The 13,684-nt window shown below is 38.8% G+C and overlaps 1 protein-coding gene across 2 annotated transcripts in view; it reads left to right on the forward strand.

Moving 5' to 3' along the window:
- Window positions 1-905: 905 nt before the first annotated feature.
- The window catches only part of LOC104593820 (mraW methylase family protein), a 59,717-nt gene continuing 46,938 nt past the window's right edge, over window positions 906-13,684 (forward strand). For both annotated transcript variants that reach the window (XM_010253838.3, XM_010253839.3), the window contains exon 1: window positions 906-1,561. In XM_010253838.3, the coding sequence (XP_010252140.1) occupies window positions 1,157-1,561 (405 nt within the window). In that variant the 5' untranslated portion in view covers window positions 906-1,156. The remainder of the gene's footprint in view (window positions 1,562-13,684) is intronic.

A 13,684-nucleotide genomic window follows, 5' to 3' on the forward strand; every position in this document is an offset into this window, starting at 1 on the left:
TATACTAGTAGTTAGGTATTTAAAAAAAAGAGAAAAACAACAGGAATGCCCATGGTGTTGTAGGAATGGATATACTGTGACTGTGAGATGGGAGAAACTTCAAAGTTCAAACTTCTACTGTTCTAAACTTGAAAAATCTCAACTTAGTTTGTAGTTTGTACTAAAGTGATTGTACTATAGGATCTACGATTTTATAACCTGGGAGAACAGGGTCAGTTGCTGGTTGTTTTCACACTGGGTTGGTTGTTAGGGAATAGAGATATGGAAAAAGACTAGAAAAAACAAGATTTTTTTCCTCTGCAATTTTCCTTTTCATCTTTTTATTTGGTTCTTTTTCATTGAATCACAGGGAAAAAGATGTTTTTTTTTTTTCCTTCCTCACTATAGAAGATAGCGATGAGTCAATACTCTTTGTTGTGTCAGAGAGAGAGAGAGCTCGTCATCACCCATCTCAATTCAATCCATAAGCAAATAATGTATAAAATCCCAAACCCAGAGGAGAGAGAGAGGACCCAAACCAAGAGGTCTTCGTGGTGTGAATGGAGAGAACTAAAAGACTGAAAGTGTGATTGCGTGGGAAACGTGTATTTAAAGGATGTTTGTCCACTTAAAACGGGATTACTTCAGTAATTTTGTAAAGGGTAAAATGGGTATTTAAAAAAATAGTGCCTCAATTTTATGTTTTTCATCAAAAAAGATAACAAAAAGGAGATATTTATTGATTTTCTCAAAAGTTTAGGAAAGATATTTATTAAAATGAAATCATAGGAAAGGTTTTTATAATTGTAAGAAAATTCAGAGGTGGTTTTTGTATTTTACCCTAGAAACAATAAAGTAAGTTTACAACAAAAAAAAGAACCGTCCCAATTCCTGCAGGCTTCTGAAGTTTTATAAACGGGTCATAGCTCATAGGTCGGGACGGGTTGTAATTTTGTAAATGAGTCGTGTATCCCGCTTTGCCTCCAAATAAAAATCAGTGGAACTGTGATAAGATCTTTGATGCGCCTGTTTTCTTCTTTCTCCTAAAAAAACACATTCTAGTTCAGAGATCCAGCCAATCCACCGGCGGCCATGTGCCTACGCCGGAGAACTCGTCCTTTGGACCGTTGTGTTCGTCTTATCTTGTACTATTGAACAAAGGGATCCATAAATTGGCATGGCGGTGGCAACAAGTCTCCTTCTTGTCTCATTATGCCGTTCCCGTTGCTCGTTAACCCCACAACCATCATCAGCGAAATTGAAATACACTCCAAATCTCTTTTCCCGGGGCCTTGCTCACTGTAAAGTTAGTGTGTTTTGCAGTAACAAAAGCACTGAGAAGAAGGAGAAGAAGAAAAAGAATGGAAGGCTAGAACAGACTTCGAGGTCTGCTTCTGCGGAAGCAGTGGTGAAGAGAAGGACCCGTTCGGATAGGGAGTTCGATATGGAGCTTGTGGAGCACTACGGCATTTCTGGGGCCCACACCCCCGTTATGCTGGGTGAGGTCTTGGAGGTTTTTGCTGCTTCAACTCTACGTTCCTTTGTTGATTGCACCCTTGGAGCTGCCGGTCACTCTTCTGCGGTATTCACTTTCTCTAAAATCCAAATCCACCTCTTTCGCTTTGCTAGCACTATGCTAATCACTTCACTATTATCTTCGTTTCGTTTGATCACATTACTTGGGTATCCTCCAGTATACAAGCTCTTAAGAACCAACATTTGGGTTTCTTTCTTTTCTTTTCTTTTTCTATGTATAACCTGTAAACCTGTTATGCACAGATGGTCATGTGAAAATGCATGATCCTGTGGAAATTGAGAGACACTCGTTACAAGCCTTTTTGTTACTACAATAGTAAGTAATCTTATTTCCTGTTGCCAAATATGGAATTGAGAGAAACCAATCATTTATTATTTTGATCTCTGTATATAATATGTAAATCTTGTTCCCTTTGTTAACTGTAGAAATTGAGAGCAAAAATAAAAAAAAGGAAATTAAGAACAACCCATCACATAATTGTAACTAATTATGTAGAACTATATGACCCATCATGTGGAGGAAATTGAGAGAGACCCATCACTTGATGCTCTTTCTCCTATTATATTATATTGGAAATTTCCTCCCTCTTGTTAAATGTGGAAATTGAGAGAAACTAATTGTTTGATATACTAACGTATGACTGGCATTTGGAGTTAATTGAGAGAAACCCATTGTTTGATACTTTGATTTTTCTTCAGCTAATAACATGTGAAGCTATGACATCATAATATTAGTACTGCTTTTTGACTGGTTATGGGACCCTGACCTGGTTGGTTGAGTTGAGCATCCTTCTGATGGCCTTGCAGTTGCAGGTGAACTAGTTTTTCATGTTTTTGATCATTTGAATAAGTTATTTTTTTGGAATCCTGGAAGGCTGGATTGGCAATGTGGAATTCATGGTATCTTTGTACTTTCTAAATTGTTTGATGACAATGTTGAATTGATCCTTTCTGTTGTTTATGGCCAAATTATTTCTCTTAGTGACCAGGCTTCTATGCAAATTGAACACAGTAAGGCTAGATGGAGAAACACTTGGTTCTAAGATGATTTTAATGCTGCATTGCTTTGTGAGAGAGAAGAAAGGAGATCAGGATGAATAGTGAGTAGTGGGAGGAGTGTTCAGCCTATGGATAGTCTAGTGCATTGGTAGAGTATTAATATTGAAGCTGATTTTTTGGAACAATGCATGGAAGCTGGGATGCTAGCTTGGCAATTTTCCTTTTACATATTTAGGCATTCCTATAGAGGCTAAAGCTTTGGCATCTTCCACTTGCCATCCTGTCTTGGAGACACTTGAAAAAACATTAGTGCGGTGGAAATGTAGGTAGTTATCTTTTTGGTGAGGTGACCACTCTTTTTTAGGAGTGCTCTTTCTGGAATTCCTGTTTATTATTTATTACTGATATGTTTTGGAAATTATAGTTTCAGTGGTTGATCAAATTGAAAATATTCAGTAGATTTCTTTGGAATGGTGATTGGAAGAGTACAAAGCTTCATTTAATGTGTTGAGATAGGGTTTGCAGGCCTAAAAGGTGGAGAGATGAGGTTAAGAACTAGAGAGATGAGTACAACTATTAGGCCCATTAAGTGACAAGTATCCACAAAATAATAGCCAAGGTTCTTTCCTTGAAGATTAAACTGGTAAAATTCTCATTGGTAATGGATGTGTGGAGGAGTTGAGGAGGGCAAAGTATAAAGGATTTGTGTGCAAGCTGAATATACAAAAACCCTATGACTTCTTGGAACTTCCTTGCTGATATTTATGAAAATTTATGGATTTGGGGAGAAATGGTGAAATTGGGTTGGTTTCTTAAAATCTCACCACTATTCTATTTTAGTTAATGGGGCGGTAAAAAATTCTTTCAGAAAGCAAAGATTTAAGGCAATGGGATCTCCTTTCACCTTTTCTCTTTACCCTAATAGCTGATGTTTTTAGTAGTCTTATTTCCAAGGCTGATAGGGAGGGAAAGATTAATGTCTTAGCTACTCACCTTCAATTTTCAGCTGATATAATAATTTTTTTATGAAGGGGGAGACCATAGATTGGTAGGGAATCTAAAAGAGTTGGTGAATAAGCTCAAATTTGTTTTAAACTTGAAAATCAATTTTGATAAAAGTTGCATTGCAGGGATTAATTTGGAAGACAGTGAATTAGACTCTAGTGGCCTCTCCTAAGTGTTCTATCACCAATTGGCCTTTGATATACTTGGGCCTCCCTTTAGGAGCAAACTACAAAGAGAGTAGATTTTGGAACCTAGTCTTAGAGAGGTGCATGAAGAGATTAGAGTGTGGAAGAGGAATTGCATTTCATTGGGAGGTATAATTACTTTGGTAAAACCTATATTTGTAAGTTTGCTGATAGTATTTGCCGATTTACTATCTCTTAGTGTTTAAAATTTCACAAAAGGAAGCAAAAAGATAGATAAAAGTCACGAGGTATTTCTTGTAGGAGCCGTGGGAAGGGAAGAAAGATGATCTAGTCAGATGGGAGATGGTGTGTAGGAGTAAACAGGAGGGTGAATTGGGTATTGGCAATATAGTAAGATGAATATTGCTTTGCTAGGGAAATGGCTATGGAGATGGCTGTTTGAGAGGGAGAGGCTATGGCATGAGGTGGTTGCCAGCATACACGGTAGGTTGGTTATTGGTTGAAATGCAGGTATATCATATCAGGCTAATTTGGCATCTCCATGGTATCATCCTTCACTTTCTCAGTTTTATCAAGTATGGTGTATGTTGAAGGGACTAAGTTAGGTTTTGGGAGGATGTCTAGGTTGGCTCTCCTCTCATGGATCTCTTTCCTTCTCTGCACTTTATTTCCTTGTCTGAAAACAAGTGTATGTCCAAGTTCTTTTGCCACCTGTGGTGAAACTGAAAAATAAGAGGAAAATAGAGAAGAGAGAGTGGAGAACAAGAGAGGAAGAAGAAAGAAGAGAACAGGGAGATGAGTTGAATAGTGTTGAGTCACTTGTTCCGACTCGCCCATTTGGTTTTATATAATTGTTTAAAAAATGATAAAATTACATACTACCCCCATTACAATAAATACTTAAAGCAGTAAGTATTACTACACTCCCCAACAAGTGGAGCATAGATATCAATCATGTTCAACTTGTCCAATATAGTGCCAATTTACTTTTTACTAAATCTTTTGTCAAAACATCAACAGGTTGATCTTCAGTCCTAACATATGGAAAGCAAATCTCATTCATGTCAATCTTCTCCCTTATGAAATGCTTATCAACTTCCACATGTTTAATTCGGTCATGTTGCATAGGGTTATGAGCAATGTTTATAGCTGCTTTGTTATCACAATACAACTTCATTTGCTCATTGGATTCTATATCAAGTTCTTGTAGAAACCTTTTCACCCAAAACAGCTCTAATATCCCATTGGAAATCGAGCGAAATTCAGCTTCTCCACAAGACCGGGCTACTGCATTTTGTTTTTAATTAAATTACCTCCAAACAGAGTACAATAACCTGATGTAGACCTGTGATCATCAATTGGCCCTGTGCAATTTGCATTTGTGTAAGCCTCAAGTTGTAGGTTACCATGATCAGAGAATAAGAGGCTTCTCCCAGGTGAAGCTTTCAAGTATCTTAGAATTCTTTCAACTGCTTCAAGATTCGGAACTTGAGGGCATGCATATATTGACTTATTACCCCCAATGCATAAGCAATATTTGGTCCCATCAGAGACAAGTAGATTAGCCTGCCAACTAATCTACAAAAACATACATCGATCTTCCAAGAGATCTCCACCCTTCTCATTAAGTTGATGATTGAGATCAATTGGAGTGTCCACAGGTTTGGCACCTAGTTTCCATGTTTCCTCTAGAAGATCAAGAGTATAATTCCTCTGGTACAAAAATATTCCCCTCTTGGGCCTCGTCACCTCAATGCCTAAGAAATATTTGAGGTCTCCCAGATCCTTAATCTCAAATTCAGTGGCTAGAATTTTGACGGTAGTGAGGGCAGTCTTGGACCTTTAGGTATTGGAGGCGTTTTCAGATATGAAGATGGCTTCATTAGGGCTCTTTTCTCAAGCCCTATTGGAGTGGATGACTCATTGAGAGCTGAAATTTATGCTGTGTTGGAAGGAGTTCAGAAGGCCAAGGATTAAATATTTCCAAGCTAATAATTGAAGGGGAATCTAAGCTTGTTATTGGATGGCTTCAAAATGAGGAGGAGATGGGCTGGTGGGATTACATAAATGAAAAAAGGAAATTCAGGCTCCTGACTCAAGGCATGGAAATTCAGCCGCATTGGACTAAGAGAGATGCTAATTGTTTGGCTGATGTCTTGGGGGAGATAAAAGAGTTTCTCTCCCCTCCTCTCTTTGTAATTTCTTTATTTTTATTTAATGAATCTCATTCAGTTATTGATCCAAAAAAAAAAATCACTGGCTAGAAATATCTTCAACTGGTGATCACCTGTTACAGCTAAATCATTAACATAGACAATGAGTGTAGAAGTAATACCATTTTCAAGTTTAACAAATAAAGTATGATATTCTTGGCTCTGTTTAGTAACAAAATCTCTTGATAGTTGTACTAGATCTATCAAACCATGCTCTTGGTGACAGTTTTAAGCCATAAATAAACTTCTTTAACCTACAAATGTTCCCAGAAAGAATCACAACACCATGAGGAGGCAGCATATACACTTCTTCTTTCAATTCCCCATGTAGACAAACATTTTTAACATCTAAATGGTGCAAGGGCCAATACTTAAGCAGCAAAAGCTGACAAAACTCTAATGGAATTCATTTTAGCTATTGGAGCAAAGGTCTAAGTGTAGTCTATGCCATAAGTTTAAGTATACCATTTTAGCTACTGGGCCTTATATGTTATATCCTTTCATAGAACCATCGGAGGGCTTCATTAAACTAAACTTTGATGGAAGCAATGAAATCCAGGCCCATCTGGTGTGGGAGGTGTCTTTAGAAACATGGAAGGACATATTATTGCTATTATTCAGGATCAATTGGCCATGGGGACTCTACAAGGGTAGTGCCTTATGTTCATGAACTACAACAGGCAAGGGAAATTAAATCTAATTATAGAAGGTGACTTCAAGGTTGTAATTGGGTGGCTGAAAAATAGTGAGAAATCTGTATGGGGCTAGGGGGTGCAAATGGATTGGATCATGATCCAATCTGATCCGAATCCAATCATATTTTTGCCGGAGTCGGATAACCCTTTGTTGGATTTTCTGATCGGATAATGGGATCCGATTGAAAATTGGATCAAATTTGTATCACCCCCTATCCGATGCCAATCTGAAAGGACCCAATGTATACATTACTTATTTATTTATAAAAACATTTATATTGCACTTTTTGTAATTTTTTTTATAAAAAGACATGTATATATTAGTATATATGGTGAAAATAGTTGAAAAAAAGCATTTATATTTTTTGTTTTCCTTTATATAATCTGTTATGTTTTTATTAATAATTTATTACAATTTTCAGAATTTAAATCGGATTGGATCAGATGTGGATATCTGATATCCTTCACGGGTCTAGGACTGGATCAGATCTTCGGATCGGATCATATCTAGGATATGTGCTATTGGATTGGATTCAGATTTACCCTGATTTGGATCTGATCCGATCCATTTGCATCCCTAATGCGGCTATAGAAATGAAGTTAAACAGATCAAATGGCTGGTGAGGAAAATGAATATTAAAATACAATGGATCTACACATGGGCTCACTAATATTTTAGCAAAGCAAAGGGTTAACAGAAATCAACTGTATTGGGCTTGCTTATAATTTGTATGTCTATGTAGTGGTAGGGTAGTAATTGCTACCCCACCCAAGGGTTGATTGTAATGCGCTATAATATTTCTGATATCTATTAATAAAATGTTCAGTTATTTAACAAAGAAAAAAGCTTTAGAATGATTTGGAGATTGAGAAGCTGCTTAGACTCTTAATGTGCAGAGCTGCAGACCTTCCCAAGAATAAGAGGATAAAAGATGCTGGAGGTGGGCAAAGTATGGAGTGTTAGCTCTGTCAAATCATTCTACAGCTAGCTGATGAAATATGTGGTTTCTGATTTCCCTTGGAGAGGGAGGTATTGTTACCCCATGTCCCATCAAAAACAAATTTCTTGTGTGGTCTGCTGTGCTGGGGAAAACTCTTATAAAGGAGAGTCTCTGATGTGCAAGGGCATTAACCTCAACTCTCTGGAGTGCATTCTTTACAGCTCCCACTGAGTCTGCTCACCTCCTATTCATTGACTGTTGTTTTCCTAGAAGTATATTTGACTTTTTCTGCAGCTTAGTGAACTTTTGTTGGTACTATCTCAGTCTGGTTAAGGGAGCATGTTAGGAGTTGGAAGCTGCAGGGTCTGAGCAGGTAGAAGGTTCTCGTGGAGCACATTCCTCCAGTGGTGATGTGGGTGGTTTGGAAGTAAAGGAATGGCTGAATATTTGATGACATTGATGACAAAGATAAATCTGTGTCTGTTTATTACTGCTGGCTGCAGCCCATGATCTGTTTAAAGTAATTTCCCACTTTAAGTATTTTGAGCATCCAACACTCTCGGTTAAAGCTGTTTCATTAATGTTTATAGTAAAACATTAATGAAATTACCTTTTCTCAAAAGATAAAGGTTGTAGTCGTATGAGACTACTGACAGCCCAAGCTGTGGTGTATAATCAACAGGAAATTAAGAGGATGAGAGGAGGAAGAGAATAAGATTTCGAAGGAAGGATTTCAGAAAAGAAGAGGATGCTTAATCTGCCGCCCCCCTCTTTCTATTTATATTAATTCTGAAGTAAGGATAAGACTGCTTACATGGCAAAATTAAAATCCTAATAAAAGACAACAATTAAAGTCATAATAAAAGACTAAAAGACTAAAGTCCTAATAAAAGACTAACAACTAATTGTGGACTGATACTTAAATAACTAGTAGTTGTATACGAGTACAATAGAAAGAGGTGGGGACCGCATCAGTGGTTTCTACACTCCTCCTCAAGTTGGGAATAGATGTTTGTCATTCCCAACTTGCATAGATCTTCTTCTAACTTCTTTGAAACTGCCTTGGTGAGAAGATCAGCAAGCTGCATGTTGGAGCTGATATATAGAAGATAGACTTCTTGAGATGCAACCGTTTCCCTAATAAAATATCGATCGACTTCAATGTGCTTAGTTCTGTCATGTTGTAATGGCTTATGAGCTATATTAATAGCAACCTGATTATCACAATACAACATTAGAGGTTTTTCATAGGTAATACCCAATTCATCAAACAATGATTTCAACCATAGTATGTCAGCCACACCATTTGCCATGGACCGATATTCAGCTTCAACACTGGAATGAGAAACAACACTTTGTTTCTTACTCCTCCAAGAAACAAGGTTACCTCTTACAAAGGCACAATATCTAGAGGTAGATCTTCTATCATCAACACAACCGGCCCAATCTGCATCTGTGTAAATTTCTATCTTCATGTGATTATTATCCTTAAATAGTACACCTCTGCCTGGCACCTCTTTAAATATGCCAATATCCTCTCAACAGCAAATAGGTGGGTAGTTTTGGGAGAATGCATATACTGACTAACAACACTGACTGCATAGCTGATGTCTGGTCGTGCAAGACAAAGATATAGTAGTTTACCAATTAATCTTTGGAACATAGCTTTATCTTCAAGAGGCTCTCCACCTTCTGCACTAATCTTGTGATTCTGTTCAATAGGTGTATCAGCTGGTTTAACACCCAACTTTCCTGTTTCTTCTAACAAATCAAGGACATACTTCCTTTGAGAAACAAAGATTCCATGCTTGGACCGAGCTACCTCAATACCCAAGAAATATCGTAGCTCTCACAGGTCCTTTACCACAAATTCTTGATGGAGAAGTTTCTTAAGAGACTCAATTTCGCTGTTATCACTCCCCGTTATTACAATGTCATCCACATATATAGCAAGTAGAGTCAAGGAAGCATCCACTTTCTTAATAAACAAAGTGTGATCTGATTGAGCCTGCACATAGCCAAACTTTTCAAGGGCTTGTCTGAATCTATCAAACCAAGCTTAGGGGGATCGTTTTAGTCCATACAAAGATTTATTCAACCGACAAACCTTCTTACCTATCTCTGTACTATAAAAGCTAGGAGGTAGTTGCATTTACACTTCTTCTTGCAAGTCTCCATTGAGGAAGGCATTTTTAACATCCATTTGGAATAAGGGCCAAGAGTAACTGGCTACAAGAGATAATAACACTTTGATAGTGGTCATTTTTGCTATTGGTGCAAAAGTCTCCAAGTAATCTATACCATAAGTTTGAGTAAATCCCTTTGCAACTAACCGGGCCTTATACCTTTCAATGAAACCATTAGCATTATGTTTCACAGTAAAAACCCATCTACATCCAACTGGTTTCTTCCCTTTGGGTTGATCAACTAGCTCCCAGGTATTGTTTCTCAAAAGGGCATTCATTTCTACTTTCATTGCATCTTTCCACTCAGGAATGGTTAGGGCTTCCTGTACTGTTCTGGGAATGGGAATATCAATGATTGATGCAAGAAAGGACGTATAAGAGGGAGACAGGTGATCATAGGACAAGAGTTGTGAGATACAATGGGCTGTGGATGAAGTGCAACGGCGTTTGCCTTTACGGATTGCAATGGGAAGGTCAAGGTCATTCAATGGAAGTGAGGGCTCATAAGATGGAGAAGGCTCATCTGTAATGGGAGCTGGAAGAGATGTAGTACCTGGATTTGGATCTTCAGAAGGAATTGGGGCTGGCCTGGACTGCTGATGATCGAAATCAACCTGCCTCCATCATCTGTGATAAACTCTCAAATCCCGACATTTTTGACAACCCTCCCCATTACACCCCTCTTCACTCAATGGAACAGGTAAAGGGACTTCTGTGTTAATCCCAACCATACTACTCTCCCCCTGAGAAGAAACCCTAGAGTAATAAGGTACATCTTCAAAGAAAGTAACATCTATGGATACAAATCTCTTTCTTGAAACAGGTTCGTAGCAGCAATATCCCTTTTGAGTTTGTGCATAACCAAGGAAAATACATTTTGAGGTTTTAGGGTCAAATTTGGAATAGCGAGGGCTAAGAGTTTGCACGAAGCAGGTACAACCAAAGGTTTTAAGGGGGACAAAAAACAACTCTTTATCAGGATATAAAAGAGTGAATGGGGGTTTCATGTCAAGAACCCGTGAAGGAATTCGGTTGATGAGAAACACAGTTGTGAGAATGGCATCTCCTTAGAAATGTATAGGCACATTGGAGATGAATATGATACTTCTAGCTACTTCCAATATGTGCCTATTCTTTCTCTCAGCCACCTCATTCCGCTGAGGGGTATGAGGGCAGGTATTCTGATGGATAATCCAATGGTCAAGAAAGTAAGAGGCTAGTGATGTTTTAAAGTATTCTCTCGCATTATCGGATCTGAAAATTTTGATTTTTACCCCAAACTGGGTTAAAATCATCTGATGAAAGGTTTGGGTTAGGGTAGGGACCTCATCTCGAGAACGCATCAAGTAAACCCAAGAAAACCGGGTGTAGTCATCAACAAACAGAAAGAAGTATTTGTATCCCCCCATAGCAGTGATGTGATATGGTCCCCAAACATCGGTATGCACAATGTCTAAAAGAACACTACTTCTCTTATTACTTAATGAATAGGTTGTTCTACAATGCTATGCAAGCTCACAACTTTCACACTTTAAACTAGACATCTAGATAGATTCAAATAAACTAGGAAACAAGCTTTTCAAAGACCTAAAGGATAAATGACCCAATCGGCTATGCCAAAGCATGACTTGACCAATAGACTAAGAAACAAAAGACCCTCTAACTTCACTACCGTCCTACTGTGAACTTCCTCCAAGCAAATAGGTTCCATTTGTCTCATGGCCAGTCCCAATCACCTTTCTTGTCTCCAAGTCCTGAAAAACACATCGATCAGGAAAAAAAGGTTACTGAGCAATTTTGGTTTTTAGTAATGCTGCTAACTGAAAGTAAATTGGTGCTAAGTTTAGGAACATGCAGAACAGAGGACAGGGAAATGGCACTAGACAACTTGATGTCTCCCTTGCCAGAAATGGGAACAAGTGATCCATCAGCAATAGGCACCTTGTCTTTACCAGAGGATAAGTGATAGGTAGTAAATAGTGAAGGCAAACCAGTCATATGAGATCAGATGCACCTGAGTCTATTACCCAACAATGTTCAGTGTTACCTGGAGCTGAAGCATGATAAACTGAGGCTTGTGTACCTGAATGAGCAAATGCTAAGGTGGGAGGAGTTGATGTTGTAACTGGTTGAGATGATGATGCTGAATTACCAACCTCCTTTTCCAATTGAGTCAAGGCAGCTCGGTCAACAACTAGAGTGTCTAGTGGTGCTGCTCTTGTGCCTGATGAGGTTGCACAATCAGTAGTAATAGCTGTATTAGCATTCCCCTTTTTGTTCCTGAGTTTTACGGGAACTAGATGAGGATGTAGCTTCCACAGGTTTCTTTGGTATGCTTAGGTTTCTTGCAATGTTCACATATTAGGTCCTTCTTGTCTTCCTTCTTCATATTTCTCTCCTTATCCCCCCCAAACTTGGGTTTAGTTGCTGCCAAGGCTGATTCAAGTGGCGAATATTGTAACATAACTTTCCTTCTACTTTCTTCACTGTGCACTAAAGAGTAAGCTTGTGATAGAGTCACATTGTCTCTTTGTTAGACAGTTTTGTATGCCCTTAGCTTCAATCATTTTGATGTACTTTTGTTATTTAGTGGAAATAAATAAAGTGCATGTTTGATTCATGTTGTTTGGTTTAATTCTGTGTAAAACCCTAAAACTGGACATTTGTAGAGACTCATGTTAGTTTTAAATGTTCACAGCCGTTGGATAAGTCTGGGGAGATTTATCCTGCCAAGGCTGATACTGGTGTGCCACCAAGTGTTGGGATGGCCTGTCTCAGCCATCAGGGTAAGACCCGAGGCACATACAGCATGGGATTACTTGAATCCTTGAACCGGACCAGATTTCCAGTCTTGCCCTGGACCTTGGAGATAGATGGGCAAAACTGGAAAGTTACACCTGACCCCTAGACTCGATTATGACACTTCACTAGGTGCTGGATCAGGCTGCCTTTGATATGCCAATCAGTGAGATCCTTAGTGGGGATCAAAACCTGGGTATGTTGGGGCAGTTTGAGAATTCATCTGAGTGGGTGGTCATAGTGACAGAATCAACCACTTTGTCGGACAAAGGGTAATGATCGGGAATGCACTCTCTCTGATGGAAACCAAACTGCCGGCAGTTGATTTCAATCGTTGGAATTTTGTTTTTGCAAAATTAATATATTTACATATATATGTACGGTTTCAAAATGTTTGCAAATGGTTTTAATTCCCAGGATCCATGTGAGAGGAGAGTGCGGCACTGTTCCTTGCAGCCGAGGGAGAGGTCCTCTCTTGTCGGGCAGTGCTTGATCATTAAGGGCTGAGAGGTTAAGTGTAAGACCATTTAGGATAATACCTGATGGGCTAATCTTGCACCTGCCCACAGTCCCTGGGTTTTTATAAGATGGCTTGGCCCAGGGACCACTTAATGTAAGTGTTGGGCCCATAGGGTTCATACGATGGACTCAAGGGGTTCATTGAGATTTTCAGTGAATTTGGCTGGGCCTTGTATTAAAGGCTGGGCCGAACCCATGTGGCTGGTGTGTAGATCAATGCTTGGGTCCCACGCCATACAAAGAAGCCCAACTGGGCAGCAGATTGGAAACTAATTAAACACTAAATACTTAATGGGCCAAAAGCCCATTTCGAGGTGGGCTGATATGATCACCCATCCATGGGGCGAATTTGAGATTGAAGTTAGCAAAAAGGATTGGGCTCTTAGCCTTATCCACTCTTAGAGACCAAATTCAAATCAGGTTTGAATCTGGTAACCTCCTGATAAGAACAGGAGTAAGCTAACTCTATCTGGGAAAGGGATTAAGATTATCCCCTATCCAAATACTGATTTGGATTGGGATAACTCCTAATTAGGAGATTTCTTAATCAAGAAGAAAAGAGAGGAGATTTTCGAATGAACCAAGAGAGGGAAATCAGATTTCGATCCAAGAGGTTCTGGTAAGCAAGAAAGGTTCCTGCGAATTGAGATTAGATCTCATTCTCTC

The sequence above is a fragment of the Nelumbo nucifera genome, chromosome 5, assembly GCF_055504915.1.
Source record: "Nelumbo nucifera cultivar China Antique chromosome 5, China Antique-T2T, whole genome shotgun sequence".
Classification (NCBI taxonomy): Eukaryota; Viridiplantae; Streptophyta; class Magnoliopsida; order Proteales; family Nelumbonaceae; genus Nelumbo; species Nelumbo nucifera.